The sequence below is a fragment of the Mustela nivalis genome (genome assembly GCF_964662115.1).
Source record: "Mustela nivalis genome assembly, chromosome: 4".
In the NCBI taxonomy this organism is placed as follows: Eukaryota; Metazoa; Chordata; class Mammalia; order Carnivora; family Mustelidae; genus Mustela; species Mustela nivalis.
The window spans coordinates 33,687,380-33,709,174 of record NC_139023.1 but is presented as its reverse complement, the minus strand read 5'-3'; the positions used below and the strand labels follow the sequence as shown (position 1 = coordinate 33,709,174).

Below are 21,795 nucleotides of genomic sequence, written 5' to 3'. Positions count from 1 at the left end.
AAGTTTAAATCTCACATAGTCAGGCTCTGGAGGTCACAGATATACGTCTCAAGGTGATGGTGTGGCAGGAAAACACTGGATGCTGTTTCTGAATACACTGGTTCAAGTTCCACTGTGGACACCTGAGTAGGAGAAAGCAGCACGAACAAGATTCCATGGACACACAGTAGGTCCACAGAATTTCACCGTACCTTTCCTAGTAACCATTTTTTCCAGTCTCACCTATTATGAGGCAACTATGTCAATTAAGTTATAAAATACAAACCCAACATCAAAATCAGACGTTGAATGCACTGGAACATCAAAGGATTGAGTACACCAGGGCTGCTGTTTATAGATGGCCTCCAGTTTTATTCAGTCAATCATTTATTGACTAAGTTCACCTGCTGTATTTCAGACACTGACAACACAAATACAAAGGTAAAGACAGACTGATCCCTGCTCTTAGGATGCAGAAGGTCCTAACTAAATCAGAGTCCAAAATAGAGGCAACCCATCATTAAGGAAGAAGCAAGCTTTTCCATCCCACTGCTGCAGCGATAATGGTGACCACTAATTATAAGAAGCACTAATACTTATTAAACTCGTGCTATATGCCAGCCACCGTTCTAAGAGCCCTCTGAAAATGCTCTCACTTACTCCTCATAGCTGATCTATGCCAGACCCTATCATTACGCCCACGTTACACATGAGAGGCTCTGTGGACTGCCTGCCTCTAACCAAGCTGAGATTCAAACTCAGGAAGTTGACTCTAGAACCCATGCTCTCAACGATTAAGTTCATGAAGCATTAAGGCCCAAAGCCACATCACCTAGATTTTGTTTTCTCTCTGTATATCCTGCCTTTGTGAACCTAATGTTGAACCTAATGTTGGAGTAGCTAGTCCCCAAGATCCACCCGGTTTCACACTCTGTATCTTTAATTCTATGAAGCCCCCAGTTAAACCTGAGTTACAGGTTGGTACCAACCAGGCACTGAAACCTGTAGCCCGGTAGCATCAACATGTTGTATCTTTCAAAAGTTTTCATGCAACCAGCATAAACCAGCAGGAGACTACCGGAGAGAAGACATACAGTCTGACTAACTCATACTTCTCTGAGTCACCGTGCTCCCCTGGGCCCATGGAGGGAATGGTATTTCAAGCAAAATGCTAACAGATCACAAGTTCTCACCTTTAAGCACCAAAACGGGATGTGAACCTTTCTTTTAGAATCCGGATCAAGGCTTTTTTTTTTTTTTTTTTTTTTTAACTCTGGTAAACCCCTATGAAACTCAGTGATTTCACAGATGTTTTTCTTTTTCCTAACAGGCTCTTGTTTTCTCAGAGGGCAGACGACCCAGGAGGAAAAGAGGGGCAACATATTGTACAGATGATTAATTGGGGCGGGGGTTGGGGGAGTTACCAAAATGCTGGAGGGGGCAATTCAGAAAGAAAGAGAAATAGAAAGTAGTCAATCTCTGGGTTAGCCTGGGCATTTTATTTTATAGATAGCAGTTTAACTTGGAAAGGATGCCCCGAAGGTAGAATGAGTCTGTTCTATTTTTCTCTGCTCCCCAAAGCACAGTCTGCAATCCAAAGAAAACTGAGCGGTGATTTGGTCATAAAACACATGCCACTGTGTGTGATGAGTATTTACTTAAGACAAAGCAGATAAGCAAATATACACACTCAGCAACACAGACTGGTATGCAGTATTAGGTGTTCTGGCGATACATACCAGGATCTTACAAAAATTTGCCTTATTTCTTCTTTTCTTTCAACAGTTAGTGCCTGTGTTTTTTATAGATATAAACGTGTGTATTACATGAAATGTATAATATACACTGACTTTACCATCGTTAAGTGAAACATACCCATTTTATTTGAACTGCTTGTGATTAATGTAAACATTAATGGTAGATTTCACTGGACAGACAAAATCAAAAGAAACACAAATGCTGAAAATTCATTGATTTTATTTTACTCACTAATTTATGGAGTGGGTACTACCGGAAACTCGGAAGTGTGATCATGAAGTAAAGTGGTTTCGTTTCAGTAGGAGTTCACAACTGGCTATGAGGAAATTCCCAGAGAATTCCCCAGAACTATTGATACTAATATTTTGAGACCTTGAGCATGCTGAAGTAAGTGCAGAGATCCCAAAGTGACCATATGGCGAACCACAGCAGAAGTCTGGGGGTACCTGGGCGGCTCAGTTGGTTAAGCATCTGACTCTTGATTTCAGCTCAGGTCATGGTCTCAAGGTCATGGGATGGAGCCCCATGTCCAGCTCCACGTTTGGCGAGGAGTCTGCCTGGGATTCTCCTTTTCCATCTTCCTTTCCCCCCACCCATGTGCTTTCTCTCTCACCCTCTCTAAAATAAATAAATCTTTTTTTTTTTTTTTAAATAAATAAATCTTAAAAAAAAAAAAATTCCACAGGTTTGGTTCTTGAGCATGTTTTTAAAAAACTCAGTCTGGCTGCTTTAGAGTCACATTTAACACATTCTTTTGGGCATATTTGATTCAAAATGTCTATCCTTAGCCACCTATGAAGGGACAGCACCATATTGTCAATCTTCCTTTAAAATGTGAAGGCCTTTATAACTGACTTTAAGAGAGGAGAATGAGCGTATTGTCTCGTTGCTTCGAGAAAGCTCTAGCTCAGTTCACATCATGGGCCAAGCACCAGAGAAACTAACGGAAAGTGATGCCAGGACACTGAGCGAAGGAGTGCTGAGCAGAGGAGACCCCAGGACGGAGTCCTGGAAAGACTCAGAGTGGACCAAGCAGAGTGCACACGTTCAACCTGAATTCCGGCCTCTCCACAGGCCCTTACGGATGCCCACACTCAACAAGAAAAGGGCCGGGGACAGAAATAATGCAAACAGTCAGCAGTGAGGGAATCAGTAAATAAAATACAGGTCTTGAAAAGCATGGACTAGCATGGCTATTGTTGAGGTAGAGAAACAGCATGTCCTTGTGCGTGCTGCCCTACAAAACACATCCTTAATAGGAAAAAGCCAACCAGTTGTAAAACCATCTGATGTAATATTTTTTTTATTTTTTTTATTTTTTAAAGATTTTATTTATTTATTTGACAGAGAGAGATCACAGTAGACAGAGAGGCAGGCAGAGAGAGAGAGAGGGAAGCAGGCTCGCTACTGAGCAGAGAGCCCGATGCGGGACTTGATCCCAGGACCCTGAGATCATGACCTGAGCCAAAGGCAGCGGCTTAATCCACTGAGCCACCCAGGCGCCCTGATGTAATATTTTCTTATTTTAACTTTTAATTGCGGAGCATTTTAAAGATATAAAATTAGAGAGAACAGAATAATTAACCCTATGGACCCATCTTTAATAATTATCAGCTTTGGGGCAGTTTGGTTTCTTTTCTTTTTTTTATCTCCACCTCAGTTATTTTGGAGAAAATCCCATACATGATATTATTTATATTAGTATATATTATATTACATTATATCTATTATTATATATGAGTATATAGCTCTAAAAGATAGGGACTTTTTAAAAAATAGCATCATCATAAAATGTGGGTAAATCTTAAAATTTATTATAAATGTGGGTATAGGCCTAAAATGTTTTCTGAAAGGAAATTAAAAAAAAAAAAAAAAAAAGACGACGACGACAGTGGTCATCACTGGGGAAAGGGGCTAGCGGGAGGAACAGAGGAGACTTTACTGTACATTTAATAGCATGTGGTGAAATTTGAAATTTGCCTACAGTGGCCAGTGCCATGCCTGGGAGAGCAACGGGACGGCTGTCAGGACAGGAGGGAGACAAGGAGGTCCTGGTGGTGCTGCTGAAAACAGCAGAGGAGTTTGGCTGGGAGAAGCTCAAAGAGTCCTTGATGTGAATCCAACACTGGTAGGTGACAGCGTCCATCAGTGATAGGATAGGATACTTCCCAGTGCGTAAAATGTAATAGCTATGAACTCAGGAATATTACTAAACATAATTATGCTTCCAGCAGCGTGCAGCTCTAGACATTTAGGAGACGAAATGGACTCATCTCAACCTCCCTACTGCCATATCCGGCTACGGCGGGCTGATGATGAAATCCATCATCTGAAGAACCGCAATTTTAAAGGGCACTTCAAAAACACTTAAAAAAAAAAAAGTCAATGTCTTCACTTTCTCCTTCTCTTTTCCTTATCTAGAGTCCTTGTCATTTCTCTGCCTTGTAGGTTGCAGAAATGTTCTTTCCTTCCGTGGTGGTACGATCTGTTACAACGACAGCCCATGAACAGAGCCTTGGAACCTACAGGGTAGGTGCCAGGTTACTGGGTTACGTTAGAGAACTAGGCCTTGGTGAGTGCTTGTTTACGCTGAATTTAGATACGACAAAGTACACTACGTATTTTAATCTATCAGCAGTACACTGGGGGAGCAGAGAAAAGAGGCAACTGAAAGGAGCTGGCTGTTAGAATCTGTTCGTTTCTGTCCCAGCTGGGACTCCTCCGACAAACCCAAAGATGTTACGGATACAGACAAAGGTCAAGAAAGTCTGGTCTCTATTAGACTCATTAAAACCCTGAGCTTCTGAATATATTAAAGAGAAGAAACGCCTCTTTCTTACTTTCAAATATCACATGAACAAGGCTAATGAAATGTTCCCCCATAAAGGTCAAAGGGAAATATCTATAATGAGCAGAAATTTAAATTTTGTAAACTTCTAACTTTTCATTAGTGTGATCATAAATACATTCCGAGAACTTTAAAATAGTTGGTTCTTTTAATAAAGATACATGTGTCCCCTGCAACTGTATCTCTTCTTACTTCGCTTAACAAAACCCAGGATTTCTAGATAGTATACTGAAGAAGTTCACCTAAACACTGGTGGTGTCATTTCCAAACAGGTGACATTCTACTATACTTAACGCCACGGAAACATTTCTTTTCACAAAAATGCTTACCAGGACAAGCAACCAATGTAGGAACCAAAAAGAAACAACTGAGAAATGTAACAGTATTTTCCACACAAGCCGCCTAATTTTACCCCAACAGGCTTGAGTTCTCTGCCCTCAAATGGGGGGCTTTCATTTTTGGTCAGACTAGAGATTAACCTCATCCATAATAGAACACACCAAAAGGAAGTGCCACTATGAGTCTACTCCCTTTACCGGGGGGGAGGCAAGGGGGGGAGGTACCTGTTTCATCCGGGGAACTGGGGGAGGCACTGTCTTGGGACAGTGTTGTCCAGCTGGACTCCTCATCACTCGGTGCCAGGTTCTGGATCCGGTGTAGGGCACAATCGGTCTTGGCCCCCGTTTTCGGATGATCCTTTTTGGTCTCTGGGCTGGAGGACACTGTGGCCGCTGGACCATCTTCAGGGCTGAACTGGGCCTTGTTTGGTTTCTGCGGCACCACCTCGCCATTCCCAATGATGGTGGAGGCCGGGCCCTGGCCCGGCTGCGACTTCTCTTCCACAGCCCCGTGCTGGTTGCCCACACTCTGCTCTAGGTCTCTGGTTGAGGTTTCCAGGTCTGCATAGTAATTGAGGAAGCTCTTGGTTCTCCTGGGTTGCGAGGGTAAAATTTCACAGCCTGAGGAATCACGCGGGTGGGGCTCTTTGCCCTCTAACTTCTCAGAAGTTATGTTGATGACTGCAGTGGGGCTGACGTTTTTGTTGGGGTCCTGCTGTCCTTGTTCTGCGGCCTTCCGGAGCTGGTTCTCCCCATTTTTCACGAGCTTGATGTTGGCGGAGCCATTTCCCAGCAGGGGCTGTGCGGCCGGATCGGAGAGGCCCATCGCCACCTGGATATTAGTTAGTGCATATTTTTTCCTGCATTTGGGGGGCGTGCTGTTCTTGGTTTCGGTGTGTTTTATCTCGGCATTCAACAGTTCATTGTGGGAGGAACGGAGATGAAGGGTATTTGGTGGTGTGGCGGGGCTGTTGCGATTCGTGATGTCCGTGGCTCCGCTGCTGGCCATAAACACAGCCACAGGGTCTACACCTGAGTCAGCTGGAAAGAAAAAGAAACTCGTCAGTAGCTGCCTGACATGACTGAACTGAACCGCTTAGCATACAGTGAGCCAACATTTTTATACAAAAAACTGAAAGAGTTAATGCTTCCGTTGTATACATTCTTATAGAATTGACCCATTTTCCTCTTTGTTTTCCTTGCTCACTCATAAATTAAATAGGAACAAATAAAAGGCTTAATGTGGGTACATAAAAGCCAATTTTTAGAAAAGCTAAAAGGTCTTCTAAGGGTCCAAAGTTTATTTAGACTCTCCCTTTTGTAGTCATATAAAAGCATTTTCTTCTGGTCATTGTTCACAGCCTTGAAAATAACCCCCTTTCTAAACATTCACATCACATTTCTATTCTGTAGTTCCTTTGGGCAACAAAAAAGTTGCTCAAAAATCAGCTGGGGCTCCAGCTTTCTTAGTTAACCTGAAAGGTCACTGTTCACTGATGCGCCATACAGCCAAGGTAATTTTTCTCAGCCACGTTTAGAAATTGTGTTCCGAATGCCCAGAAAAGTCAAATCTCCACTAGAGTTTGCTAATATCTTTGTGAGTATTTTTGACCTGGGCTTAGTATTTGTACGAAAGAGACATTCTGGAGAAATGGCTCAGTTACTGGAGAACGTACACACACACAAAACTATTACTAATAATGCAGCCTTGAGCCCTAGGCTACTGCTGGGTTAGAGCCCCCAAAGGAGTCTGAACATGTTCCACTGAGTTACAATACCGACTCAGCTGTTCATAGTCCCCATGTGCCCTTGCCGGACTCCAAGGAAACCACCTGACAATTGCATTTATCTCAAATATTGCTCATACCATCAGTGATTTATTCCATATGTCTCTTGCTTGGAAGAAAGAAAGGTTTCTCAGACTAGAAGGGAATAAAATTCATCAACAAGAATTCCCAAGGTTTCACATTTCTCAGTCTGTGAAGAATGACCTCTTTCTTATCTGATCCTCTGCCTTCCACAGAGGCCTCAGTGAGTTTACACCGGCAAATGAACCAAAGCACAGCTCCCAACATTCCTAAAATTGTATTGTGACAACTCCCTCTTCCACTCCCTAGGCAAAACAGGGATCTCCCTAGGAGAGAAAGGTAAGAGTATTCCTCCATTTGAGAGCTTAGAGGCACTCCTTTCTCTTTCAAATACTCAGGATTGCCTACTTTAGGAAAGAGTCACCCACTCATCCGGGAGTCCATGTACTTCTAGAAAGGTAGGCAACATAATGCTGTAAGCAGGGCCCACATTCATAAATGCAATGACGGTGTGGCCCACAGAGACAGCTAAGGGCTGTAAACCAAGTGGTTAAACTTCAGACCCCATTTCTTTATCAGGATTCCTGCTTACCCAGCAATGTAACTAACCACCTGGGGTTCATTTTATAGGAAGCCTTGAGCCCTATAAAAAACTGAGTTTAGTTTGTTGCTCCCTTTCAAACAATGCTCTGATAACTACGTATTTTACAAATTACATTGTTTTAACTATTACTACCACTTCTGTGTATTACAGATTAGAATTTACCCTCAGTCAAGAGCAGCACTTGATAGGAAAGGGCTCACTTTGAACCCACAGAATTTTCCCCGAGACACGTATTTGTAACATGGGCACACAAGAGAAAACTCTTGGGTATTCAGAATGACATTACTATAAGAAAGTAGGAAATCTTTGGCTTTTTTAAAGACCTGGCCAAAAAAAAAAAACTTCTATCAGTCTATCTTAGGATGTTAGGTACTATATTCTAGCAATGTTATTAGAGAGAAAGTTTTATTTACTTTGCTCATAACCATAAACATTTTCAGAAAGAATACCATCAAAATTTCAAGGTGATTAAATAGCTTTTATATACTGGGTGTGACAGATTATAAAAACTTTTAGCCATGTTCTTCTAGATCACACCGTCCTCCCTATGCCCTTTGTCACTCTCCTGTGTGCTAGAAATCACAAAGGGGAGGTTTGGGCGGGTTACATTAGAACAACAGGACCATCCTGTACAAAACAGCTCTGTCTGTGCTGTTTTTGTAGATCAAAGCCTGAACACAGTTTGAGTGTGTTTTCGATATTAAATGATGGTATCACCTGGGAGCTAAATCAAAGGTTCACATCTAGAACTAAGGCAGCCAAGTTAACGCTATGAAGTATACAGTTGTCTCTGGGAGTTAACTATCAGCTAAGCGGTCATCTGGGGTCAAAAGAAGTAAGCAAAAGTTAGCAAATTCCTAGAAAGATGAAGGTTTCAAAGGAGGAGGCCCCTGAAAGTGGGAAGCAGTGCCCACGACGTTAAGAACAAAGAACTCGGGGTCAGGGAGACAGGTTAGTTACTAGCTGAGTGATCTAGTACACCTGACCTTCAGTGTCCTTGTCTGAAAAATGGGGCATTTTTGTTGCCAGGATTGTTTGGAGGATTAAAATGAGAAATGCGGGCCCGAGGATTTAGTATAGTAATAACCATAATGTGTCAACAAACCGCACCCCTTTACATCCAAGGGACAGAGCACAGGGCTGCCTGCCAGGGGCCCCAAATTTACCACCTGATTAGCTCCAAGTGATAGAAACAGTCCTGTTGTACCGACACAGAGAAAGCAAACAGACCAACAGGATGGGATAAAGATGTCGGGTCCAGAAGAGTTTAATAATAGGAAAAAAATTCCTCAGTGTAGAGGTAGGTGGTTTTTTGTTTCTTTTTTAATGCAAAGAAAATCTTACAATGTCTCTTTAAATCTTCCATTGAGCTGTTTTCTTTGGAGACCAAAAGCTTAAGAATAAGTCCAAATTCCTTGTTATAACAGATAAGTTAGTTAAACTGTCCATTTCTTAACTGTAAAATCAGGATAGTAACGGTATCTTCACCTCACTGAGTTTTGTTGAAAACTAAGAGAGACGGCTGTCAGCATTTAACTCAGGGCCTGGCATACTGTTAGGGATTCATATTATTTTATGGTTCCCTCCTTCCTCACGTGCTTCCGTCTCTGCTCGCCATACTGCAGGCCACCATATCTACTGAGCCCTTTCTTCTTGCCAGGCATCCTGCTGGGAGTAGGGAAACCGAGACACACAAGATCCCACCTGCTAAGTGCTTTCAGCCTTGCTAAAGACACACACACAATAATGTGATAAAACTCAACCAGGATGGGAGCTGGGGAGGTACAAGGGAGTGAGTGGTCTTCCCACCTCAGTCTGGAGAGGATCTGAAGGTAAGAGAGGCCGGATTCGCATTTGGGGAGTCTTCACAAATCAAAACGCAAAAGGAGATGCGGTAAAGGGGAGGAAGAGTCAGGCAGAGTCCCACAAGACATGCTCCAAGGGATTGGACTTGACCCTGAGGCAGAGAAGATCAAGTACTTCAACAGAATGAAGAATGGAGGAGGCTGAAGAGAAAGACACAGAGAGAGAAGGTGAGGGAGAAAGAGAGCGAGGGAGAGGATACGTGTGTGGGCGCGCACGCACGCGTGTGTGCTGTCTTCCTTTATGTAGCAGAGGGAAAGGGCATCTTTCCTCCAGCATGTTCTCCAAGATGACTCTGGTGAAAAGGTATTAAAGAAGCAATGGAAATGAGGCCATTAAAATACCAGAGGTCATCAGGGAGAGAGGAGAATGATGTAGACAGAGGGTGCCTCCCTAACCAAACAGACGGGCTAGCCCCATCTTCATGGTCTCCCATTTGGCACTAGGGTCTGACTCTGACATTTATCAAAGGGAAGCCAAACACATGCAAGGAGACCACCTGGAAAGCTACGGTCAATAGTCCTATCAAGACAGTAGGGAAGGAACAAGTGGGCATGGGAGACTTAAGTACGGGGAACAGGGCAGGGGGGAGTCCTTCCCTCTCACTGCCATCATACTGAATCTAGGCATTCACCTCTTGACCAGGGCGAGAAGACCAGGCCTCCATGAAGCAGCACTGGCTGATGATAAGAACATGGGCGGCTTCCGCCCCTCACAGCTTCGGGAGAAGGGCAGAGGTGGGCAGAGTGACCATGAAGAACTTCACTAAAGAACAAAGGGGGGGCACCTGGGTGGCTCAGTGGGTGGAAGCCTCTGCCTTCGGCTCAGGTCATGATCTCAGGGTCCTGGGATGGAGCCCCGCATCGGGCTCTCTGCTCGGCAGGGAGCCTGCTTCCTCCTCTCTTTCTCTCTACCTGCCTCTCTGCCTACTTGTGATCTGTCTCTGCCAAAGAAATAAATAAAACTTAAAAAAAAAAAAAAAAAAAGAACAAAGGGGCAGGGGAGAGCAGCCCATGATTTGGGGTTATAGGAAGGCATTTTTGTTTTTTTAAAGATTAAGAGTCTTTGTGATGTGTTATTGCTTATAAGGCAGAAACACAGAGAGGGACAGAGAAGGGATAAACAGAAACACGGAAGAGGGACAGATGAAGAAGGGAGAATCCAGGTGATGAGATGAGGGACCACAGCAGGTACGAAAGAACCAGCCTTGCCCAAGACAAGGGACACTTCTTCAGGAGGGAAGGACGGAGAGGGAGGAAGGGTGGAGAGAGTGACACCAACTCTAGGAAAAGCAGAACTGACAGCCTTCACTTTCTCTGTGAAAGGAAAATCTTGCCCCAAGGGAAGCAGGCTAGGGGAACAGGAGGAGAAGAACAAGTCCAGAAATAGTCATGTGGGAGAAACACAGAGTTGGAAACTTCTTCTAAAAGAAATGTGAAGTTTGATGGCATGAGAACAGACACACAGATGAATGGAACGGACCAGAGAGCCCAGAAATAAACTCATGCATGTATGTCCAATTAACTTATGACAAAGGAGCCAAGAGTATACAACTGAGAAAGGACAGTCTCTTCACTAAAGGGGTGCTGGGAAAATGGGACAGCCACATGCAAAAGAACGAAAGCGGGCCCGGCCCTTAACCCCCACACAAACATTAACTCAAAATGGATGAAAGACTTGAACCTAAGACTTGAAACCGTTAAGTTTCTAGAAGAAAACGCAGGCAGTAAACCCCTTGACATGGGTTTTGGCAATAGTTTTTTGGATTTGACACCAAAAGGAAAGGCAACAAAAGCAAAAATAAACAAGCGGGACTGCATCCACCCAAAAAATCTGCACAGCTGAAGGAAACCATCCACACAGTGAAAAGGCAACCTACTGAATGGGAGGGGAAACACATAGTCCCAGAGGCGGACAGGATTTCGGTGGCAGGTCGGGGGACAGACGAGGCATGCATTCTGGGTATGGCCTGGAGAGGACGGGGAATGGAGCCGGGAAGGGGATGGAGAGCTGGGAAGAAAAGGCCAAGGGATGTGAGGACTCCACAAGGTCAAGAAACAGGTGTCCTAGGAACAAGGATAGGTTTTTCAACCCCAGCAGCATGCATCCTTTGGGGAGCTTTTTTAAAAAGCACAGAAGGCTAAGGCCCACTCCTAAAGACACCCTAAAGAGTCTGATTCAATCAGCCTGGGGCCAGGGCCCATCAGGGTGATTCCAATGTGTGGCCAAGGTCAAAAACCACTAAAACCAGATAATGATTTCAGAAGCACTTGGAACGCTCTGATCATGTGTGTCCCCTTCCTTGTCTTGCACACCTTCTCAGCATCCTGCCCTCCTATCTGGCAAGTTTCTATTTCACCCTTAAGATTCAAGGTAGGTATCACCCAGGTGTGAACTGTCTTCTTGCCTCTCCAGGCAGATTCCAGGGCTCCTTCTTCTATATTCCCAAACCTTCCTACACTCATCTCTATGACAGCAACATCCCCAGTGTGTTATTTTTGCCCTGCTGGAGTTTCCCACTGACCTCCAGTGACCAGAACAGGAGCACAGCATACAGTAGGTACTCCATGCGTGTCTGTAGAATAAATCATTGAATACAATGGGACCAAAAAAAGGTGTTTCGTTAACATCTCAAGAAATGTTTATATTAAAAGTCTAGCTTTTCTCTAGCATCTGAGCAAGAGTTAAAATAAAATCTTTCAAGATACTATCCAGACTGATTTCTTTTGCTCCTTGGTCTTGGCTCAAGAACATTCTTGTTCAATTCTGCCATAACTCCCTGAAGAAGAAAAGGCTATTTCGAGTCAAAAGTACATGTGCTGTGACCCAGAACAGACTGGTATACTTCTCTACCAGACCTGATTTCTCATCAGCTGTCATCCTACCAGCTCCAAGTTTTCCAAGCTCTGCAATGAACAGCTCTGGTGCACACGGCACAAGGCTCCTGTCACCGTCGTGCTCCCCAACACCCAATTCCAGGCCTTCCTCCTTCCTCGTATTTACCCCCAGTATCGTTAGTAACAATGAACAGAAGAGAATCATATATGATGGGAAAGAGCGATACAACAGTAATATAAAAACTAACAATTCTGGAGAAAAACTAATTCTCTGTGGCTACAAAAATGAAAGGACAGCTATCGTCCTCTTCTGCCCGAGGACCAGTCCCCCTCACCCAACTTTTGCTTTCACTCTTCTCCATGGAAGACAGTTTAGCCTGCTTTTCCCAATACTAGTACTATATGGAGGCCCAGAAGTTGGGGCATTCAAGCCACTTCCACTTATCTTTGCCTCCCATGATCTTACTATAGATTTGAGATCAAAGACCACTTGGTCTAATACTCCCTATAAATTTTTTAGGGGGATGGAGTTAAAACCACTGACACGTGGGCAAGACCCGAAGCAAGAACTCAGGGAATTGCCACCCTACATTTCCCAGACCGGAAGCATAGGGATAGCCCTTCATCAGTTTCTTATCCTACTGAATACTCTAAGTTTTCTTTGAAGTGTTCCTCTAGCAAATCGCATTTCCCCCTCCCACCTCCTCCCCACCTGCTTTCAGGCTTGCCTCACTTATCAGTTTCTTTCTAAATCCTCAAGCACCACAGCTCTGTGGCCTAGCCTATCACGTGTTGCCCTGTATCATTCTGAAAACAAACTGATCATGGAGCTCTCCTGCTTAAAACCATCTACGGGTCAATCATCTACTCATTCAAAAGCTCACTCTACAACCACTTCAAATTCCCCTATGCTAGTCTCAGTCGACCCTCTAGTCACATCTCCCATCACTGCACCCCGCTCCACCCCGCAACCCCGACCCTGTTGTCTACAAGGCAGCCACAATCAACCTACCTGACATTGCCAAGCCCCTTCTCAATTCTTTCCCCTTGCACAAGGAGTTTGTTTCTCCTGCCTAGGAATGTCCTTTGCCCTCATCTCCCCTACCCCCCCAACCCTATATACCCCACCTGAAAACGCCTATGAATCCTTCAAAACCCCATTCCTTTAGCCTTCCTCTGATTCCTATACACAACGATGGCTGCCGCCTGTTCCATGCTAGGTATGGAGCAGGCTGTTCCCATCAACACTTCCAGACACTGAGATATCTACCTCCCCTTCTAAATTGTAAGTTCCTTGAGGGCAATGACTGTTCTATTCATTTTTCATTTTTTAGGACAGTTTTATCAAGATATAATTTACATATCATACAGCTCACTTTTAAAAGTGTACAGTTTGGGGGTGTTTAGCATATTCTCAGCATTGTCCATCCATTACTAGGGTCTAATGGCAGAGTGCAATTATCACCCCAAAAAGAAACCCTCAGCTCATCAGCAGTCACCCTCTGTTCCTCCCACGCCCAAGCTCCTGGCAACCACTAACCTACCTTCCGTCCTTACGGAGTGCCCATTCTAGACATTTCACGTAAATACAACCACCACAGGACATGTGATCTTTTATGACTGGCTTTCCTCACTTAGTGGATCATCAGGGTTCATCCTTTTTGTCGTATGTATCAGTACTTCATTCCTTTTTGTGGCCAAATCATATTCCATGGTATCAACAGACCACATTTTATTTAAGTGTTCATCAGTTAATGAACATTTGGAATGTTTCCATGTTTTAGCTATTATAAACCATGCTGCTATGAACATTCACATACAAGGCTTTGCATGAAATGTACGTTTTCAATTCTCGTGGGTGTAACCTAGGAGCGGAATTGCTAATTATATATGTAATTAATATAATATATATCACATGTATATAATATATTTGGTTATATAATGAAATACATACAGTTATATGTATTTATATGGTTACATAATATTATACATAAGGTTATATAATTAAATACATATGACCTTTCGAGGACCTGCAAGTGGTTTTACAAGGCAGGGGCACCATTTTACATTCCCACCAGCAATGGATAAAGGTTCTAATTTCTCCACATCCTCCCCAACACTTGTTGTGTCTTTTTTATGCTAGCCATCCAAGGAGGTATGAAGTGACATCTTGTTGTCATTTCGATTTGCATTTCCCTTTCATTTTTATATTCCCAGAGTTTCCAGGGCCTTTCAACACAGCCTGGCATAGAAGAGTACTCAATAAATGTTGGATTCATTAATCCATCCACTCATTCATTAACTAAATATCCACTGAGCATCTGCTATGTGCTAGCTGCTCTTCTCAAGGCCAAGAATATGACAGTACACAAAATAAGCAAAATGAATGAGGAATGGGTAAGCAAATGCTGGTGACCCCGAGAGTCTTTATAGCACAGAGGGGGTTCTGCTCTTGGATTTCTGGTGGTGAGATGGGCCCTCAAGACTTGGCCATTCCCTCTACAGCTGCTTGCCATGCTGTTATCAAGCCCCAACATCAATGCAGGAAGACCGATATCTATTGCAGAGATGGATATAAGTTGAGAGTGTCACAAGAGCTAGTATTCCTACAACCATCACTCTCCTGCACGCCCATAGGGAAACATCTGTTATAGCCCGGCATGCATTTCCTCTTTAACCAGGAACAGCCCCACAATTTTTCTTGGGGAATCAACCTTTCTACACTCTCATTCCTTCATTCAACAGATTCTCTGGTGTGCATGGCCATGCAAAAGCCTTCTAGCTGCCTTCTAACTGCAAAGGTTATAGCAGTGGGCAAAACTGACAAAAGAAAAACACCTACTCGTGTGCAGCTTACATTCTAGGGGTTCAGCCCATATGTTTCAGGCGGAGATGACACTGCCCCTTGCTTTGTGGCGGACAGGGCCCAGGCCCAGCCAGTCAGAACAGCAAATCCCCATGGCTGTGGTGACCGGCTCAAGGAAAAGCAGGTGACCCACACAAAGCCAGTCCTAAGACTGTTGGTGGAACGATCAGAAAAGGGGTGCTCTCTTTTCTCTTGTTCTTGAACTAGAAGATCCTAGAACTTTGAAGGGTCACCATGAAGAGGCAACTAGCATTAGCAAGGACCAATGAGCAAGTAGATCTATGAGACAGAAAGGGAGGAAGAAATTCTAATGATGTTGTTGGAATCCCTAAAACAAGCCACACCTGAAACGGGATACCCCCTAGGCTTCTTGGCTGTTAAAGTCAACTGATTTTTTATGGGGGCTTAAACTACTTTAAACTGAGTCTTCTCCTTCCAGCAACTGAAAAAAAAGGGCTTTGTTAATAAATGGAGTATTTTTTGTGAGGCCTAAAAAAATGAAGTAAGCCAGGGTTACTTAAAGTCCATGACTAACCAGGCTTTCCAGATCCCAGCACGGAGACAGAATCCCGTAATTCGAATGACATCCTAATAGAAACCCATGCTGGAAGCTGTAGTTAAACCTGCCCCCTCGGTTTCTCTTTTCTGAGACCTCTAGGCATCTGTCAAAGGAAAATTTTTGTCATGAACGACAGGAAACTCTTTTTTCTATACCCTGCTGCTCTCCATGTGCTCCAGTGACACATTGACAAAATCGGAAATTGACAAATGGCCCAGGGAAGCTCCACGTTTGCCCTGCTCGTCCGTGAAACTTGACAGTTTCTTCATTTTCAGTTCTCTGCTACACAGTTTTATTTCCACTGAGGAGTTAACAGCCCAGCTTCTACCCTGAGGAATGTTGCCTTTTGAACTAGACCTCAAAGTATGAAGGAAATGAAATAACTCAGATTTTTTTTTCTTTTAGGAAGGAGAGGCAAAAGAAGGCTGGTTTCCTGAAATTACTCATGAAAGTAAACTCTCAATGTGACAAAAATGATAAGGACTTCTCTCTGAACAAAAGAGGCAAAGGTTATGGGTCATTGAGGCGGAGAGATCACAGCATTAGAACCTTGGAAGTTTCTTTCTTTTTTTTTTTTTTTTAAGATTTATTTATTTATTTTGGAGAGAGAGAAAGTGATAAAGAGAGAGCATGCTTGTGACGGGGGTGGCAGGGAGTGTAGAGGCAGAGGGAGAGACAGGGGAGAATCCTCAAACACACTCGCTACTGAGCGCAGAGCTTGCCATGGGGCATGATCCCAGGACCCTGAGATCATGACCTGAGCCAAAACCAAGAACTAGACACTCATCCAACTGAGTCACCTTGGTGCCCCTAACCTTGGTTAGTTTCTAAAGCCAAAGGAGCAGCTTCACACAGCTGAGTCACAGGGCAACTTCTCCAGGCTTTAGGGGATAAGGGTGATTTCAACAGCTAGGTGTCACCCACCTAAGGGTTTCCCATGCCCACTGAACTTAACTGCCTGAGGATTGGCTTTTTAATCATCCCAAGGGGAGATGAGGAGACACGACAGAGAAGTACCAGATATTTTTCTTCAAGATACTCAGTCAGAGGGGCAGCTGGGTGGCTCAGTCAGAAAAAAGTCTACCTTCGGCTCAGGTCGTGATCCCAGGGTGCTGGGATCGAGCCCCACATCAGGCTCCTTGCCCAGTCAGAAGCCTGCTTCCCCCTCTCCCTCTGAGACTCCCCCTGCTTGTGCTCACTTGCTCTCTGTCTCTCTCTCTGTGTCAAATAAATAAATAAAATTTAAAAAAAAAAAGAAGAAGAAGAAGAAGAAGAAGAAAGGAACAGTCAGAGTAGGCAATGAGAAGGAACAGTTATTAAACAAACTCGCCATGGTTCAAGTAGGCAGACTCTTAAGAGAAAAAGGCATTTGGGATGAGGAAAGAGGCACCCTGAAAAAGCACAGCTGAGCTGGGTCTTGAAGGGTAGGCTGGAGTCCACCGGTGGGCCAGAATGAGAAAGGCATGCCGGGTGAGGAAGCCTGGCATCCCCAAATCCCCTGTGGCAAATGGGAAGATAAGCTGTTTTGGAAACCCAAGTCGGGATTTGTATATCCAAATAAGAATAAAGACCTTCAAAGCTTGGGACAGTATATGCTTATTCCAAGGATGTTTTCTGTGCTCAATTTCTAAGCCATTTTCATTGTTTGGAAGAGCTTTAATGTCTTTGGAAGATTAATGTATGTTTTAAAGACAGCTTTAGATGTTTATGAACAAGTCTACGAATACAGTCAAATGATCAAGCTTGAGAATACCGGTTTAGGTGAGAAAAAGCAGGTTGAGCAATCAAGTGATGACACAGGTAGTCTTGAGTAACTGAGAAGTGGGCCTCACATCAATTCCAACAGGGAATCTAAAACAATGACAGAATCCTTGAAACAGGGTGACTGCCAGACTATGCCACAGGCTGAGAGACCTGCTTGGAAGGGACTCGTGAGTTGAACCTGAAAGGTTCAAGAGGCATCTTACAGGCGGATAATGGTATATGTTCTGGGGTATGTTTGCTTTTTAAAGGGCTCCCTCTAGTCACAGCTCCCAGGAGTCGAGAAAGGGGTACGGAGGCTACCTGACCTTAGTTATTGGTCCCGACTCTGCTGCACTAGCTGTCACCTGAATTTTCAAGTAAAAAATGATTGGAATATACACTCCACTGAATTAAGAATACTGCTTTCCTTGTTAAATGTGTCACATCCTAGATTTATATATGATAGTAGTACCTGTCATTGGAAAACTCTGCTGGATAAGAGTGTCATTATATCTCATACACCTACCAGCAAATAAAAGCAACTTGAGTACCATTAGGAAGTAGGAATACATTAGCATAATACAATATAAGTAACAGTAAGAAATTCCTAGAAGCTATTTGATCAGTTCACTTCCATAGAGAGGAAAACACATTTTACACACTTGCCAGCTTTGTTCTGACAGTTTCTATACAGAGCCAATCTTGCCATGTATTAAAAAATATTAAATGCTAAAGAGTTCCTAAAAGGAATCATTTGCAACAATTTAAACTGTCCTTTTTTATTTTATTTTTATTTTATTTTTTTATTTTATTTTTTTTTAAAGATTTTATTTATTTATTTGACAGACAGAGATCACAAGCAGTCAGAGAGGCAGGCAGAGAGAGAGGAGGAAGCAGGCTCCCTGCTGAGCAGAGAGCCCGATGTGGGGCTTGATCCCAGGACTCTGAGATCATGACCTGAGCCAAAGGCAGCGGCCCAACCCACTGGGCCACCCAGGCGCCCCTAAACTGTCCTTTTTTAAAAGGACACACATCTTTGCCTTGATTTATCAAAATTAATATGCCTGTTCAAATATGTATTTATAAAGAAAATCTATTGCCTGACAGGCCTTTGAGAATCAGCTCTAAGTTCCTAATTTTCCTGTGTGAATTTAGGTTTGTCACATTGTTATTGGCTGTTTTGAATAAAAAACTTATTACCTGTGCTTCATATATCTCTACTGAGCTTAGTGTTTATTCTATTATGTTTTATTTAGTTTTCTGTTGAAACAGAACATGAAATATTACATAAAGGAGAAAACAGCTTGTACATACTTCCAGAGTTTAAAGACAAAATTAAGAGACTTTAATACCTATTTGTCCGTGGCTTAAATCTACTTATGTAAAAACTCAGAATTTGCTTCGTGGTTTGTACCCTAACAAAATATGGATTCCCCCAGATTCCTCTTTGATTTGCAGTCCTACCCTGTGTTTAATTCAAAATGTTACTGCAATTACTTCTTCCTCGTTATATTACTGGGAGGCAAAGAAGTAAATCCCACACCACATCGTGTATGGTCTGGCATCCAGCCTGACACAAATAGAGGGATGTACAATAAAATTAAGGTGGTTTCCTTCAGGCCTAAACTTAATCAGCACTAGATCCAGGAGAATACTGACCTGGGGAGTTCGACTCTAGACAAACCCAACAATGGCGAGGATGCTGTTTATGGAGACTCACCACCAACAACACCTCATTGTCTATATGTAAGTATTTACAGGCTACCATAGGCAATACCCGATGGCAAAATCTGACATAGCTTTAGTTTCCTGTTATAATCAACTAAAATATTTTTACATTATGCTATTACTAGAGTCATGCAATTATTACACAAATACACGTAAGTCCAATGGATTTTTCGATCTTATTTTAACAATCTCGTTTTCTAATACATTAATGAACAAGCAAAAACATGTCATTTTAGCAAACCATGTTTAACATCCGAACAATCATCCATCATATCTATTTGTTCAAGTTTTAATATTCAACTGCTTCTCTGCATTGAAACATGCGGAAGTGGGTCTGACCTGGAAGTACTTCTGACATGGGTCACAGGACTCCAGCTGTGGTGCAGGAACTAGGTTATAATTTGAAATCTGAAAAGAGGGATCATTGGAGAAATTAAAATCCCAAATAACAAAGCATACAAGAAAAAAAAAAAAGCATAGTATTAACAATTCTTCCAAAAACTGCCAAAAATTGTTTCACATTTTTGACAGATAATATCCAAATTTTTGTTTATTTATAGTTGGTAAAAACACATTTGACTGAAACTTGAATTTCTGCTTAACCACATTTCCCACAAACATTTCTTGAGATTTTTTTTTCCCCCATGCCAGGCTGCAGTTATCTGTCTGTCTTTGTCTTGTTATTTATCTATGTGTCTCAACTTTCCAATGCTTTTTCTCATTAAAAGCACAATTCAGAAGGCAGTGAGGAAAAAACTGGTACATTTCACCACATAAAAAAGCAAACATTCTGTTTGGGAATACAAAATGACTATAAACACGGTAAAGACAAAAAAACAAACTGAAAAAAAATTAACATTACAAGGACATAAAGTGGCTAATTTCATTTATATAGAAAGAGCTCCTTGAAGTTATGAAGAATTTCCTTGAAGTTATTAAGAAAAATATGAACAAGCCTGTAGGAAAATGAGCAAAGGGCAGGACAAGTCCCAAGAGAAACGCAAATGTCCAACAAACATATAAATAACTAACCTTAGTCAAAACTACAGAAAACGCAAATTTAAATAACTCGCTGTTTTCCTCTACCAGACTGCAGAGATTAACAAGCTTAATAGCACATAACTGAAAGCAACAACACTGGAAATAGGAATTTTCAAAACTTGCTAATGGGAGTAAAAGCTGGCAAAACTTTTTCAAGAGCCATTTAGAAACATCTGAGCAAATTTAAAATGTATAGACCCCCACTACTCAGCAATTCCCTTTTTTTTTTTTTTTAAGATCTTATTTATTTATTTGACAGAGAGCGCACACATACAGAAAGAGGGGCAGGTAGAGGGAGAAGTAGGCTCCCCACTGAGCACGGAGCCTGATAAGGGACTCAATCCCAAGGTCCTGGGATCATGACCTGAACCAAAGGCAGACAGATGCTTAATGGGCTGAGCCACTAGGCATCCCAGCAATTCCATTTCTGAGAATTTATCTTAGAGCTAAACCTACATGGACTCTTGTTCTAAAAGCAAACATCAGGGGCGCCTGGGTGGCTCAGTGGTTTGGGCTGCTGCCTTCGGCTCGGGTCATGATCTCAGGGTCCTGGGATCGAGCCCCGCATCGGGCTCCCTGCTCCGCAGGAAGTCTGCTTCTCTCTCTCTCTCTCTCTCTCTGCCTGCCTCTCTGCCTACTTGTGATCTCTGTCTGTCAAATAAATAAATAAAATCTTTTAAAATAAATAAATAAATAAATAAAAGCAAACATCAGTAACGAACTGTTCCTCAGTGGACAGCTAGTTCATTAAATTATGATACCTCCATACAATGGAGTATTGTGATTAGGAAAAACATAGTGGATCTACACGAGCTGATATGAAAAGGGCTTTATGACATATCACTAAGTGTTGAGTAACATGGACAGCAGGGCAAAATCAAATTTGAGTACAATTTTTAAAAGCATGCACGTGACTGCATACACACACGCAAATGCACAGAGAATTTATTTTTTTAAAGATTTTATTTATTCATCAAGTGGTAACCTCATGTGCATAATTCTGTGTGTTTATTATAGTTATAGGAGAAGTTTTTTTATTTTTAAAAAAATTTTACTATTTTTTAAAGATTTTATTTATTTATTTGACAGAGATCACAAGTAGGCAGAGAGGCAGACAGAGAGAGAGAGAGGAAGAAGCAGGCTCCCTACAGAGCAGACAGCCCGATGTGCGGCTGGATCCCAGGACCCTGGGATCATGACCTGAGCTGAAGGCAGAGGCTTTAACCCACTGAGCCACCCGGGTGCCCCAGAAGTTTTTTTTTTTTTTTTTTTTAAAGTCAAATGTTGGCAGTTTTCTAAAGCATTATTCAAATTGCTTAGCTTTATATTTGTGGAGACTAAATTCTTTTCTAATCTTTCCAAACTAGTACCTTTAATTGGGCATTACTCCCAACTTTATGATTCCGATAATGACCCGACAGCTTGGTCTACTGACCCACAATACATTTTTAATTATATTTCCACATATTGTGGGTAAGGCTCATTACTCTGCTATAATTAAAAGGGTGGGTTTATTTTAAATTGCCCTGAAACAGCAAAAGATGCTTCCTTTATTCACCTTTGTCTTTTTCCCATTCCCTTCTCAGCTCCTGAAAAGTATTTTAAAATTCAGGTTTGTTTTTTTTTAAGTTTTTGTCTTCAGCATACCTTAAGTTATAAGCAGAGCTAGATGTGATGAAATAGCTATTTCGAGGCAATGAATATTAATAAACAGAGAGAAAGCTAAGAGGCATACTTATAGGAGTAAAAAGACTTGAACAAACACTAAGAATCTAATTTTTCAGAGCATCTAATCTTAAAAAAAATAATAAAAATTCCTTCTC

General features: G+C 42.4%; 1 protein-coding gene across 19 annotated transcripts in view; it reads right to left on the bottom strand.

The window, feature by feature from the left end:
- The window catches only part of APBB2 (amyloid beta precursor protein binding family B member 2), a 365,411-nt gene that overhangs the window by 172,065 nt on the left and 171,551 nt on the right, over positions 1-21,795 (bottom strand). For 11 of the 19 annotated variants that reach the window (XM_082728836.1, XM_082728826.1, XM_082728827.1 and 8 more), the window contains 2 exons: positions 19,271-19,339; positions 5,149-5,964 (listed from right to left, as the gene is read on the bottom strand). In XM_082728836.1, the coding sequence (XP_082584962.1) occupies positions 5,149-5,964; positions 19,271-19,289 (835 nt within the window). In that variant the 5' untranslated portion in view covers positions 19,290-19,339. The remainder of the gene's footprint in view (positions 1-5,148; positions 5,965-19,270; positions 19,340-21,795) is intronic. The other 8 variants (XM_082728835.1, XM_082728825.1, XM_082728819.1 and 5 more) reach the window with 1 other exon arrangement.